Source organism: Pistacia vera, unplaced genomic scaffold (assembly GCF_008641045.1).
Source record: "Pistacia vera cultivar Batoury unplaced genomic scaffold, PisVer_v2 Contig421, whole genome shotgun sequence".
NCBI lineage: Eukaryota > Viridiplantae > Streptophyta > Magnoliopsida > Sapindales > Anacardiaceae > Pistacia > Pistacia vera.
The window spans coordinates 60922-75531 of NW_022196248.1; the positions used below are offsets into that span (position 1 = coordinate 60922).

At 39.5% G+C, this 14610-nt stretch overlaps 1 protein-coding gene across 1 annotated transcript; it reads right to left on the minus strand.

Annotated features, from left to right (window-relative positions):
* Window positions 1–11938: 11938 nt before the first annotated feature.
* Window positions 11939–14377, minus strand: LOC116142918 (cytosolic sulfotransferase 15-like). The gene is made up of 2 exons (XM_031428335.1): window positions 14318–14377; window positions 11939–12944 (listed from the first exon to the last, which is right to left on the minus strand). The coding sequence occupies exons 1-2, from the start codon at window positions 14375–14377 to the stop codon at window positions 12009–12011; spliced, it is 996 nt and encodes a 331-aa protein (XP_031284195.1). The 3' UTR covers window positions 11939–12008.
* Between the last annotated feature and the right edge of the window lie 233 nt (window positions 14378–14610).

Below are 14610 nucleotides of genomic sequence, written 5' to 3' on the forward strand. Positions count from 1 at the left end.
GGCGCTTCCATTGTTGGCCAACATTCTGTGGACTTCACACTAGCCTATTTCAGGCGCGATGATGAGTGCATCATCGTGGGGGTGATGCAGTCATATTGTGTCTTTTTCGAAGAAGGTAATTTCTTCTACCCTGCGAATCTTAGCAGTCACGACGCGGTGCTCATTACACTCAAGGGGTTATGGTGAGCTTCCCGGGCATACCTTTTCTAGGCACCTCGAGAGTTTCATATGAGGTGTGGCCCCCCGAAAATGATCCCTACATAGTAGAGCCCCTTGCGACCACGACGCTTCTTCCCTTGTTCCTCTTGGTCTTGATCTCGAATGGGAGTCGGACCGTCAACATACTCCTTAAAGTGCCTCTGTTTGATAAGGTCTTTAATTGCTTACTTAAGAGCCCGACACTCATTAGTGTGATGCCCATTATCCCAATGATAATGGCAGTACTGCTGTTCCTAGCTGAGGGGGGATTTTTCATGGCCTCCGGCTCTCCGAGCAGGCTGGCCTCCTCTGATTTATCTAGAATTGCCGATACTAAGGCATTCAGAGGAGTGTACTAATTCTTGTCGCAATCTCGATGAGGAATTGGGGCGTAAGAATTTTTGGGCTCAGATCGCTGCTTCTTCCCTTTTCGCTGATCGTCATTAGCCTAACCGCAATCAACTCTTCTACTGTTCTCCTCCTGACCAAGAACACTGGTTGACGGACCGGGGTTGTGGTGATTAAGGACAGCCACAAAATTTTCTATTCGGAGATACTTCTCGGTAAGGCTGTAGAAACGGGTAAGAGAAACATTGTCCTCTGACTATAGCTCTTTTCATAAGTCAGTTTGCGGGTGAACTCCTATGATAATAAGGGTCCGAACGGACTCTTCAGGGGTGTGAGCCAGTTTGTGGAGTTTGTAGTGAAACCTGTCTATGTAAGATTGAAGGGACTCATCCCTCTCCTACCGTATATTGCTCAGATAGCTCAACGGCATTGAGAACTTCTTGTTTTCTTGGAAGTGCCTCAAGAATAATGAGCTCATTTGTTGCCATGAGCTTATTGATCCCGCGGGGAGTGACCTGAACCAGCGCTTGGCATGGGTGGTTAATGTCACTACTAAGTAACAACATTTGGCCAAGTTAGAGACTTGGTGAAGTTCCATAAGGTCATTGAACTCGTAGAGGTTGTCCTACGGATCAAAATTTTCGTCGAATGCCTGCATGTCGAGCATCCTGAATCTTGATGGGAGAGGAGCACCTAGTACTACTGGAGAGAAGGGGGACACCTTAACGACCTTATCTTGTTCGTTCTGCTGAGCCTTGAGCTGATCCAATTGTCGTTGCAACTCCTCAATCTGAGATAGCGAGGCTATCGGGGGGTTACTCTCTGCAATGTGGGTTCGACCTTCACAGTTGCAATTGAGGAAGGATTGAAGGTCGGGCCCTTCCGTTGCCCGATCGGAAGCTCCAGCGCGCCTTGACACACGCTGGCTAGAGCTGTGTGAGGGTAGCAAATGGCTTGGGGAATTTTCCCGACCCTCGCGATGGTTAGAACCAACCCACGGGCGGTGGAAGTTCCCCCAACAGCGATTGTCGGGACCATTACTTTGATGGGGTTGGGAATCCCTTTAGCCTGCACTTTTATGGATGTGCCCATATGACGTGGCGTGGGACAACTCAAGCTATAACATGTCACCAAGTCGCAACGCCATGGGTATTCTACCCGTTGCATAACTGGTGTTCGCTAGCCCCTCGAAGCCTCCTGATCCCCTACTCGCCACTTGTTTCCCCTTACTTTTATGCGTTGTAGTGCGCGTGGTTTGAGCCTTTTCCTTTTTCCATGCTTTCACGCGACTGCCAGGCGCTTTTAACGGTGGCACCGCCTCGTTAGACTCTGCTGGCACAACCTGGTCCAAACGACCCAGCCTCTAGCTAACCGTTTGAAGAGTATTGTTGAACCTCTCCAGATAATTCATCACGGCTAGGTCGAATTGTGAGCTCGAAGGAATATCCGCTATGATACTCTGCTGGACTGGCGGCACTTCAGGGGAAGTCTTATTCCGTACCCAGGGGATTTGGTTATTGTCGATGTTGGTTTGTTCAATTTCGAAACCACGAGCCATTAGCTGGTGGACAGGATCGGTCAAAGGTTTCTGATGAAGAGCAGATACTAAATCACGCCCTCTTATAAAATAGAGGAGAGCCTTCTATTTATAGTTGGAGGATTCAAGCTGGTAATCATGATCCTGCGTCCGGGCAGGTGTGGTACAATTCCTAACCCACTTCCCATTGGTTGTTTGCATGAGAGATGTCCTTAAATCGTGTATGGCTTTAGTAGGTGGACAATTCCCAACCACTCATAGGCCTGGTGTTCACCTGCCTCACTGACAATGGCCTTATCCCTCTTGTCCTTGCGGGATGTGGCTGCATCCAGATGGTAGAAAACCTTCCTGAATTCGGATTTGTTTCTGCTGACGTATGCTTACGCCAGCCCTGGTTCTTGGGCATAACACATATTTTGTGAAAGCAAGGAAGAATCCACCAAAATTGTGTGATTATAATGCAATATTAGTGATGACTGTACATGATATATCTCTTACGTATCAAATAAACGATCTACAATTTAATAAGATATCAAATATTTATTCATGTAAATTTATTTTTTGTATGAACAAAATATTGAATAAAATGTCATTCATATACTTTACAACTTACTAAATGAACGATTTATTGAGAAGTCATAGCTAGGAAAAATAAGGTAGAATTTCATATAATTATGTTGATATATGATTTTGACACCAACGAAATATGCACATGCAAACTGCTATGAGTTTACACGTGAAGTGATTGTGGTGAGTGTTTATGGTGCAGGGATACTATATGTTTGAAAAAAAGTAAATAAAAGGTTGACAAGAGAGATTTTTAAAGTGGTTCGGATGCTATAAGCAAGTCATACGTCCTTAGTGGCTGTATTAGCGACTTTTTTTTTTTTTTTTTTTTATTGTTACTGGAACATTCAAATCGATCAGTCAAGGTTACAAGATCAAAATGTTCTTAGAAAATGACAAGTTAGTCTGTTTCTAGTAGTGTTTCTTCTTTATTTTTTCTATAAATCGGTGTGTATCTAACTGAACGAAATAGAGATATGATGCAAAACCAAAATAGCAAACACATGCACAAACCATAAACAATAAAAGAAAGAAGAAGTATGCACGATTTCACCTTGGTTCACGCAATTAACAGGCTACGTCCAACAGAGCCAATATTATTTCAATATTGTCTCACCTCTCTCGTTTACAATGAAGTAATTTGCCGTAGATTGCTATATCTCATTACAAGAGAAAAGTGTGTTTATATACCAGGTTTAAAAGATTAAAACCTAGTATTATAAGGATTCCTATTCCTAAGCCCAAACCAAATAAGGAATTAATAACTTAAAGAATGCTTAGACCTAAAAAAAAAAAAAGCAAGCAACGACCCTACATTAAGATTAAGGAGTTTGAAAAGGCCTTCGACTCAAAGGAGAAGGGAGCACGGATGTTATATCCTTGTGCGGGGCAATAAAATAAGTCCTTGCTTTCGTGGTCGATCGAACTTAGCTATTGAAGCCCTGCCTGTACCCACCAGGCTAGGGATGGTTCCCTGCATTGGACACCGGCCGTCACTCCATTCCCCAATAGTTGCTTTGTTAACGTGGAAAAAACCTAAAACCGCCTACAAGCTCAGGGGCGCTGCCTTCGTGACCTTGCCCGCACACTAGGGAGTGGGACCCTTGAATGCGTCTACGTGGCCTATTAATACTGAAGTAGTCGCCAAACCCTAACATTAACCCCCTTTTTGAGGAGGAGAGCTACCTATTTATAGGTTTTCTAGCCTAATGTCACTAGGGTTTTTGCAAGTTGTAAGATCTTCCTTCATCATGATTTGTTAATATCTTTCATCTCTGTCCTCAAATTTAATGAAGTTGAGACAGGTGTGTGTAGTTGTGTGCATAATAGTAGTCAGTAGCAATTTTATGAAAATCGAACCGGACAATGACCCGTTCAAGGGTCCGGTTTTCAGTTTGACCGGTTGAATCGATCGGTTGGACCCTAATTTGTAAAATTACATTTTAGTCCCTAAAGGTTTGAAATTCATCAAAAAAAACCCCTATAATACTCCCTTAAGGTTTGAAATCTATCTAAAACACCCCTGTCGCGCAAAGATTTTGGTAAGTATGGCGGCAGCGACGATCGACGGCCAATCCAAGCTGGAATCTTGGGGCTTTTGATGTGCAGGTGCCGGCGACTCTAATGGTGGTGCGACGGAGTTCCATCGGCGTCGGAACTCGACGGAATCAACGAAAGAAATCCGACGTCGCGTAAAGCCGTAAACTTTAGGTGGACGACGATCGACGAAGGCTGGACGACGACGACTGAAAATGGATGGGTTTGGTCATGGAGATGTTGTCCGTCGAATGAGGGTGTTTTCTCCGTCGAAAGATGTCGGAATCTGGCAGGGTTTAGCTACGATTGGATCGCGATTCGGCACTATTCCGGTGGTCCAACCACGGTCTAATCCGGTTTAACTTCAAATAACGGTTTTTTATATATGCCGGACCAGATTTGCCGCCGGTTGCCGGTCGAACCGGTCCGACCGGGTGGTCCGGTCCAACTTTCAGAACACTGGTCAGTAGATGGCCAGCCGAGGAGTGGAAACCAATGCAACGATGACAAGCCCGGACGCTGACTTGACAATAAAATATATGTATCCAATTCAAAAACTATAAAACACAGGTTCCGGGTGATGAAGCCTACAATGAATACTGCTTTTAAGTGTAAAAGTTTTTTTTTTTTTTTTTTTTTTTTNCATAATAGTAGACAGTAGATGGCCGACCGAGGAGTGGAAACCAATGCAACGATGACAAGCCCGGACGCTGACTTGACAATAAAATATATGTATCCAATTCAAAAACTATGGAGCACAGATTCCGGGTGATGAAGCCTACAACGAATACTGCTTTTTAAGTGTAAAAGGGATTTTTTTTTTTTTTTTTAACAAAAATAATTGGGTTAAATGCAAAATTCTACATTCTGATTTTTGAACAGAACTTTGCCTTGGTAATTGACAAGTTTTTTTCTTTAAACCAGGAGAAAAACTCCTTGGTTAGAATTATAATTAGCTTGTCTTATATACATAACAATTTACCATTGACAGTTTATTACCAAATAATAATTCCCACTGGTTTTACTCTTCAAAATTTTTATTTCAGCTAACTTAATTTGCACGAGAATACACAAAAAGACATATGGCTAATTGCCTCATACCAATGGAATTAAAAGACCCAGAACTTTATTATGGAAATCTCGTCTTCGATTCTTCCTCAAAGAGTTGTCGGGCAAGTAATTTTTTGGAAAAAGATACAGCTTGGTGGTATGAATTGGTAAATTAATTTGGTACAGTCTCTTGTGTTTGAGTCTCCATAACTGTTAATAAGGATGACCTTTAAAGCTTTTATTCAGTCAATAGTTTTAAAGTCTCGAAAAAATAGTTAAGATATGCATAAACTGACCCGAAAACCCTTGATCATTAGAAAAAAAAAAAAAAAAATTGGTAAATTGATGAGGAATGAGAGATGGCAACACTTCTAAAGTACGTACATGATACTTAAGTTGCGTATGATCATTTGAGTTATGACATTTCTTTTTACAATAATGCACCTAACCAGGCAATTAATTAATAATATCTTTAACCATATTATAATAAATCTATCATTATTCCAAAAGATATTTGTCGTTTCAAAAGATCTCAAAATCTAATGTCCTAGTTATTAAATCAATGCTCGACAAGTAATAGGCAATATAGTAAATCAGAAGCATTTTTATTTTATTTTTTATAATGCTACACACAAAGTTGGATTTTGATAATTGATTTGACAAATTAATTCACCTATCCCATCATCTTATAATAAAGGAGATATTGTTAATACCATATAGATCTGATACAAATTTAATATTCTAACTTTATTCGTATAACATTATCATTTATTCATTTTCTACTTGAAGAAATATGGAATGCCTTTGATTGATTTCCCTGAATCTCTGCTAGCTAAAATTAAGCAGTAATAAGAGTTTCAATCAATCAACTTAATTCAAGTGATTGATTGAACAATTACAAAGATCTTTTATATTCATTACTTTCCTTTTTTTACATTTACAAAGATGTATAAATCGGCCAATTGTATAGGCTTACAATATATTGAATATACAAATTTATTATCTCTCTCTCTTTTCTTGGGCATACTTTGGTAGTGTCATTGTCTTGAACTGCTTCTCTTTGTCTTGCTCTTGGTCTCTGTCTCGATTCCTTACATGGTATCAGAGCACAACTAACAGCTTCCGCTTGCCTTTCAACTCAGCTTCTTTCTCTTTGTCCCTGCAAACAATCAAAAAACACCATTAACCTTCATCATGGAACTCAACCCAAATACAGCTACAACAAACCCAGACGGCCCAACTAACAGCCCAATCACCATAGATAACCCACACAGCTCCAGCCCAAACAACCAATCTCTACCTGCTACAACTCAAGCCTAAACAATTCAAAACAGGCCTGACCCAACCCGTTATCCATATGGAATGTCGGGTCACAACCCGGAATCTTTTACCCATTCAAGGCCTAACCCAGCCTCTCTTGGAATACCGGGTTACAACCCGGATTCTATTATGACATCGGGTTCGGATCCAAATCCCTACTTGCACCTTTTTCGAATCATTTCAGTCGCCGGGAACAATCGCCTTGAACTAGGCGATGTTCTCTTCTCACCGGTCTCCGATGGACCTGAATTAGTCCTCATCAAACAAACCCTCACCGGATCTGACAACTATGCCTCCTGGTCTCGCGATTTTCGGCAAGCCCTCTTCACCAAAGACAAAGATTCATTTCTTGATGGGGCTTTTCAACCACCGCCGCAACCTCATCTTCAACGCCACTGGAATCGTTGCAATATGCTGGTCTGCTCATGGATCAGCAATTGCCTTTCGTCAGAGGTTGCGGCTGGGCTCCCACCAACGGAAATGGCTGCCGAAATCTGGGCTAACATCAAGGAGATGTATGGAAAGCTCGATCTTGCCAAAATTTTCACTCTCTGGTAGCGTCTCATCGAACTCAAGAAAGGGAACAACTCGGTCACCACTTATTTCAATTGGCTCTCTGTCGTTTGGAATGAGTTAGACGCTGCCGAAGAAACGCTTGAGGGGCCACCAGAAACACTCAATCAATACCACATAATGCGAGATCGCGACCGATTGTCGCATTTTTTGCTCGGATTAAATGACGATTTTCTCTCTTTCAGGACACAAGTACTGGCCGCATCTCCACCACCTTCTCTTTGCCAGAGTTTTCAACTAGCGATGCAAGATGAAAGCCAACACTAGTTGAACTATGACAGAACATCACTGGATTCAATGGCACTGGCAGGGTTGAGAGAAAATGGGGATTCACAGCGGCTAGGGCACAATGAAGGTGAAAAACCTTCTCTTATATATAATGAGATGAAAGGCTCAAATTCAATCTTGAGATCTGACGACCAGAAACTCATCGCGTTTTTAAACGCATCTCACGGTTCCAATTGTGCCGCGTCATGCAATGGGTCAAACAGGTCAACCGGGTCAACTAGATTTGAAAATGGGTCAAACGGGTCTAGATATGGGTCAAATGGGCTGGGAAATTCAAGATCCAATAAAAATCGATTATATCGTGATTATTGCAAAAGAAGAAATCATGATCAGGACCATTGTTGGAGATTACATGGTCATCCGGATTCCAACAACAAAGAGAGAAATGGTCATTATTCTTCTTTCCAAGTTTCTCTTGGAAATCAGTCAACACCTACTCTCAACCCGGAACAATATAATCAATTGCTCCAATTACTAAACAATGCCCCGACTGCTCCCACCGCATCTTACGCATGTACCTCTTATTGTTTTAATGTACTCACAACTAATATGTAGATTATTGATTCAAGGGCTAGTGATCACATCATTTGTCACCCAAATTTTTTTACCACAATTTCCACTACCTCATCCACTTCCGTTCGTATGCCAAACGAAAATATCACCCCAGCTACTCATATAGGAACCGTCCACTTATCTGCCACTTTATCACTTAAAAATGTGTTATGTGTTCCTGCATTTCATTTTAATCTTATCTCAGTATCCAAAATATGTGAAGACAATAGTTGCATTGTAGAGTTTTGTCCTAACACATGTAAATTTCAAGACCCTTCGACTGGGAAACTGATGGGCTTGGGTAAAGTCAATAGAGGTCTATACTACTGGGCACCTGTTGAGTCTCCTAAAAGTTTTCCTACTTGTAGTCAAAATAAAATTTCCCATTGTAATACGATAATTAATAAAAATTCCTTTATTCTTCATCAACAATTAGGTCACAGTGCAACTATCCCTCACCCTTACCCTCAATGTCCTATATGTCCATTGGCTAAACAAGCCCGCATTACCTTTCCACATAGCACTTCCACTACAACCCAACCTTTTGCTTTAATCCATCTTGATATTTGGGGGCCTTACCACACCCCAAATCATGATGGATCTAGATTTTTCCTCACCATTATCGATGACTTTTCCCGGGGTACATGGACATTCCTCATGCAATCAAATCTCAAACACTTACTCACAGTGAGAATTTCCTATCCATGGTCACCACCCAGTTTCGTACTTCTATACAAAGAGTTAGAACCAACAATGCTAAGGAGATCTTTAATTATAATTGTTCATCTCTATTTTTATCTCTTGACATTTTGCATGAAAGCTCTTGCACATATACACCACAACAAAATGGGGTTGTCGAAAGAAAACACCATCATCTACTTGAAGTAGCGTGTGCCCTCAAACACCAAGCCCACATACCTGTTTCTTTTTGGGGCGATTGTGTGATCATAGCCATATACCTAGTCAATCACATGCCAACCAGAGTTCTTCATGGTAAGACTCCTTATGAGATACTGTTCAAGAAGCCACCAGCTCTTGACCACCTCCGAGTTTTTGGTTGCATTTGTTATGCTGCCACCCTTGGCTCCCATGACAAGTTTGGTACCCGGGCCACCCATTGTATATTTATGGGATATCCTATGCTTCAGAAAGGTTACAGGCTATATGATCCAGTTGAAAACAGGTTCCTAATCTCCAGAGATGTTGTGTTTCATGAAGACATTTTTCCATTTGCCAGAGATACCATTACTACATCTACATCACCCAGTCTGGTTCCTGAAGATACTATCCAACAGGATCCTCTATTCTATATGATACCGGATCCTCCGATTCCTCAGCCTGACTACACTACCAATGATTTTGATACAGCAGCCACTAATGATCCTCAAGAAGAAACACCTATTCAGATTCCTACTACTGGTTCCTCACCCGGATCCCCTATTCCAATTGTTTCCACACAGGATCCACTGTTCCAGTTCTAATTATTCCCACACGCCGCAATACTTGGCAGACTCGGCCTCCAATTTGGATAGAAGATTATGAATGTCCTACTGTTTCCAATTCCCCAGGTACATTATATCATACCTCCAATTATGTGAGTTATGGACGTCTCTCTCCTGTAAACATAGCCTATATCAGTCACATCTCTGTCGATCGAGAACACACTAGTTACATAGATGTTGTTTAATACTCTCACTAGCATCAAGCAATGGCTGATGAACTTACTGCTCTAACTCAGAATCATACTTGGGATCTAGTGCCTCGTCCCTCTCATAGAAAACCCATTGGTTGTAAATGGGTCTACAAAATCAAGCACCGTGCTGATGGATCCATCGAACGTTACAAAGCTCAATTAGTAGCTAAAGGCTTCACTTAGTGTGAGGGCTTTGATTATCAAGAGACATTCTCACCAGTAGCCAAACATGTCACTGTTCGTACTTTCCTTATAGTGGCTTCTGTTCATAATTGGTCTCTCTATCAAATGGATGTTAACAATGCTTTCCTTCATGGTGATCTTCATGAAGAAATTTATATGGATCTTCCTCCTAACATTCGCAAAAAAGGGGAGAATACAGTATGTCATCTGCGAAAATCCCTCTATGGTCTCAAACAAGCATCCCGACAATGGAATGAGAAATTTAGCAAAGCTCTCATTAGCATAGGATTTGTTCAGTCCAAAAATGACTATGCATTATTCACCTGACACAAAGGTAAAACTTTATTGCTCTAATCATCTATGTAAATGACATTCTTATTACAAGAAATGATGAAGTAGGCATCAAATCCTTGAAAGAGCATCTCAACAGACAATTCTGAATAAAAGATCTAAGAGAAACAAAATATTTCCTAGGAATCGAAATTGCTCGATCCCCGGCAGGAATATCTCTCAACCAACAGAAGTATGTCTTGGAATTGATTTCTGATTATGGGCTATCAGGATGCAAGCCAAGTATTATTCCAGTAGAACAAAACACCAAATTGACTACTCAGGAATACGACAATGAGACATCATCTACTGAAGTTGATCCACCTTTGGAAGACCCCACAAATTATCAAAGACTTGTTGGACGATTAATCTACCTCACCATGACTCACTCAGACATCAGTTATTGGGTCCAAATCCTTAGTCAGTTCTTGCATAAGCCTAAACAATCTCACATGGATGTTGCGATAAAGGTTATGAAATACTTGAAAGGATGTCCTGGCTTAGGTATTCTCCTTCCTCGAGACAAAGGTTTGGATATCATAGCTCATTGTGACTCAAACTCGGCCACATGTCCAATGACAAGAAAATCACTTATAGGTTTCTGCATCAAGCTAGGGGGAGCTCTTATTTCTTGGAAAAAAAAAGAAGAAACAATCAACTGTATCCCTTTCTTCAATAGAGGCGGAATACAGAGCCATGACAAAGACAACATGTGAGATCGTCTGGATTCTGGGATTATTAAAGGACCTAGAAGTAGAGGTAAGTAAACTGGTTCTTTTATACTGTGACAACAAGGCTGCAAACAACATAGCAGCAAATCCAGTAATCCATGAAAGAACGAAACATATAGAAATTGATTGTCATTTTGTCAGAAACAAAATACAAGAAGGGGTAATCAAAACTTTACACATTTGTACTTCAGAACAACTAGCAGACATCTTCACAAAGCCATTATGTAGCAGACAACATTCATATTTACTTAACAAGCTTGAAGTTTTTGACATCTACAAACCACAAACTTAAGGGGGAGTGACGAAATATGGAATGCCTTTGATTGATTTCCCTAAATCTCTGCTGGCTAAAATTAAGCAGTAGTTAGAGTTTCAATCAATCAACTTAATTCAAGTGATTGATTGAACAATTACAGGGATCTTTTATTTCATTACTTTCCTTTTTTTACATTTACAAAGATGTATAAATTGGCCAATTGTACGGGCTTACAATATATTAAATATACAAATTTATTCTCTCTTTCTCCTTTCTTGGGCATACTCTGGCAGTGTCATTGTCTTGAACTGCTTCTCTTTGTCCTGCTCTTGGTCTCTGTCTCGATTCCTTACACTACTCTCTATGTATGGGAGGGAGAGAGATAATACACCCAATTAACTAGGCAATTATAAGAATATAATTTTATAACAATTAACTTAAATTATCTATCAAGCACTAATATTTGGCTGTTATAATATCATTATTTTTGAAGATATTTGTCGGATTAAAAGATTTCTCAATTCTAGGTGTAAATCAATGTTACACACCTCGGCAAAATAGTAGATCAGAAGAGTGTTTTATTTCTGCAATGTGTGTGAGAGGGAGAGGTATTTACATATGTAACACAGATATGCATGCCACTCAAATATATATGATATTGCTTGGATTTAAGAGGGTTTTTTCCATCCTTCATCAAGCTTTAAATACAAAACAAAACATAAAATAAACGACTGACAGCATTAACTGAAAGAAAATTTATAAATAAACTACTTCGATCATGCAAATACATAAAGAAGATTGATAATCAAACATCACTAAACAATACTATATATCCTTTTACAACATCTATGGTTTTTTGAATGTGAAACCAGATCCACCCAATTTCTCTTCTAGTATCTTGTCCAGGCGCTCTGACATTGAGGAGTTTAAATAATTTGTATGATCTCCCACCAAACCTTTCCTAAAGAAGACTTTAGTTTTAATCCCGTCATTGAGTCTACCATTTTTATTCACTTCTAATTTTTTCATGTTATCGAAACTGCAGAATTTTGATATTTCTTCAATCACATTTCGACTTTCTTCTTCTTTAGAGAAAGGACATCCTAAAAAATCTGCTAGTTTCTTAACATAAAAGTTGATGCCAACTTTCAGATCTTCATATTTCAAGAACAATATTTTGTGTGGTTTCTCTGCGCTGGCCTTCCAATACCCCAACACATGATCCCAAATGGGGCCAAAAGCTTGGATTCCATTACATATCATCTCGAAAGCTTCGTCTAATGAAATCGGCTCCTTGGTTTGCTCTCGAAGTTCGAGTAGGAAATGCCAATTGGAGATGAACTGGTCCAAGGGATTCCTACATATATAAACAATACGACAATTAGAATTAACAATGGAAACCGGAAGTGAAGCATATGGGATATGAGTTGCGAAAATCCTTGGCGTAGGAAATTCCTCAAGAGTAGGGGTTTGATTGTGCGTTGAATGCTGAATCTGATTTACAGGTAACAGATCATGAGGGGATGTAGTCAGCAAAGGACTATCTTTTAATTCATAGCGAAATCGATTGACGATTGTAAAGGTGAGGGCCTTTAGCCAAGTGGTGCCAGATTTGGGAAAGGACGTTAATATTATGTCTGTATCTTGTGCTTGGAAGCGCCTCTGAAAAGAGATCGTGCCATGAATGTGCCTAGATGGACACCAAAACCCTTGGTATTGATAGAGGTAAGAACCATCCCAATTTTTCTCTGTTGGAAGGTTTAAGACAAAGTTCTTCAATCTCTTTGCTTAGGTCTTCTTCTCCAGGTGTAGGCGCCTGGGAGCTTTCAGCGTTTTTCTCCATGGAAATTTTTGGTATATGTAAGAAAGGAAAACTGTTACAAGAGCGAATGACCGTACGCAGCACTTTAAGTTATATATATATATATATATAACAAGGTAGCATGAATAATGAATGTGAAAGATGAAGAGATATATGTTTATAACAGCATCTTAATTAAATAGTTTTACAATTATCCATTATTGTTCATAAAAGACAAGATAGTTGTTGGTCTGAACTTCAAGAAAATTTATCAATTATTATTCATGAAAAACAATTATATTATGATTTACTAGATGCTTTGAGTTTATAGTATATTCAATAAATCCAGAGATTAATTAAAGTGTACAATCAAACTGACACAGACATCTTGATTAAAAAAAAAACGAGACAGCTTGTCAGCTACTTCAATTGATTATTACGGTTCATCTTTTAATTCCAAGACCACACAGGTTAAAAGACTTGTTGCAACGTTCATTTTTATTTCTTTTTCTTTTTCTTTTTTTAATAAATTACTTTTAACTTTATCTTTCGCCTTCTGCCATCTACCTCTAGCATTTACACATAGTTGTCATCACCGTTGTTTTGTTTCTGTAATTCTAGATTTGCTCCCTGATTGTTTGTTTCTTTCACATTTACCTTTCATAAACTAAAAGATAAGGGAAAGACAAAAGAGTGTTGAAATTGTTGTTCTATTGTTGCCATATTTATTTAGTTTTCTTTCTCTGAAACATATATATACATGGAAAATTAAATATCATTGATGAGCATAAATTTAATCATCTCATCATCCTTGCGGAACATCAAATAATAAAATACATATAGCTATGAAAAATGAACTCTGTCGTAATATATTTACTATCAATTATTGTAACTTTCCCAGGAGTAAAGTTTAAGATCAAAGGCATTCGTGGACCTAGGTGTTTCTCGGTCTTTAACTATCCACAATTAAATACCATGTAGCTATCTTCAACTTTGGTCACATCCATTATTGTATTAATTTGTTGTCTTTACCTACAACTATCCACAATGAATGTGAAAAGAAGTGAAAGATGAGAATATCTATAAGGGCCTGCTTAGTTAGGGTGAATGTTACGTAGCTCTAGTAATGTATCTTATATTATTGATATTATCACGTTCGGTTATCAAGTAATATAAGATTTTGGTAATCCTCTTAAATCAATAGTAATTACTGTTAGTTATATAGATGATAATCTGAATATCACTATTTTCTTGGGTATTTTAAAATAACTTAGTAATCTTAATTTTGTTATAAGGTTACTCCTAACAAATAAAACTTTAGGACATTATTACCCTTATTCTTAAAACAATTTACCCATAACACCCCAACCACCTTTCGACGACTACCGACTACTGCCTCCACTGTCGTCGCCATCACTAGCCATCGACCACCACGACCAACCAACGACTAGCAATCGCTAGACACTGGCCACCACCACCAACCGACAACTAGCAATCGTGGGAACGACACACAACCAACCGTCAACAACGGCCAAGTTGATGTACAAACAACCAGTCATGCCCCGTTTTGACGACTACCGAATGACGATGGTGGTCGGCAGTCAACTGTCCTGTTGGGCGGTTAGAGTGTTTTTGTTAATTTTTAAA

Bases quoted from the DNA above. Each gene is read 5' to 3' on its own strand.
- LOC116142918 (XM_031428335.1), bottom strand. From the start codon at position 14,377: ATGGCGACGACAGTGGAGGCAGTAGTCGGTAGTCGTCGAAAGGTGGTT. The intron at 12,945-14,317 runs GTAAATTGTTTT...ACCTAAGCAAAG, and splicing joins AGGTGGTTGGGGTGTTATGG to AGATTGAAGAACTTTGTCTT.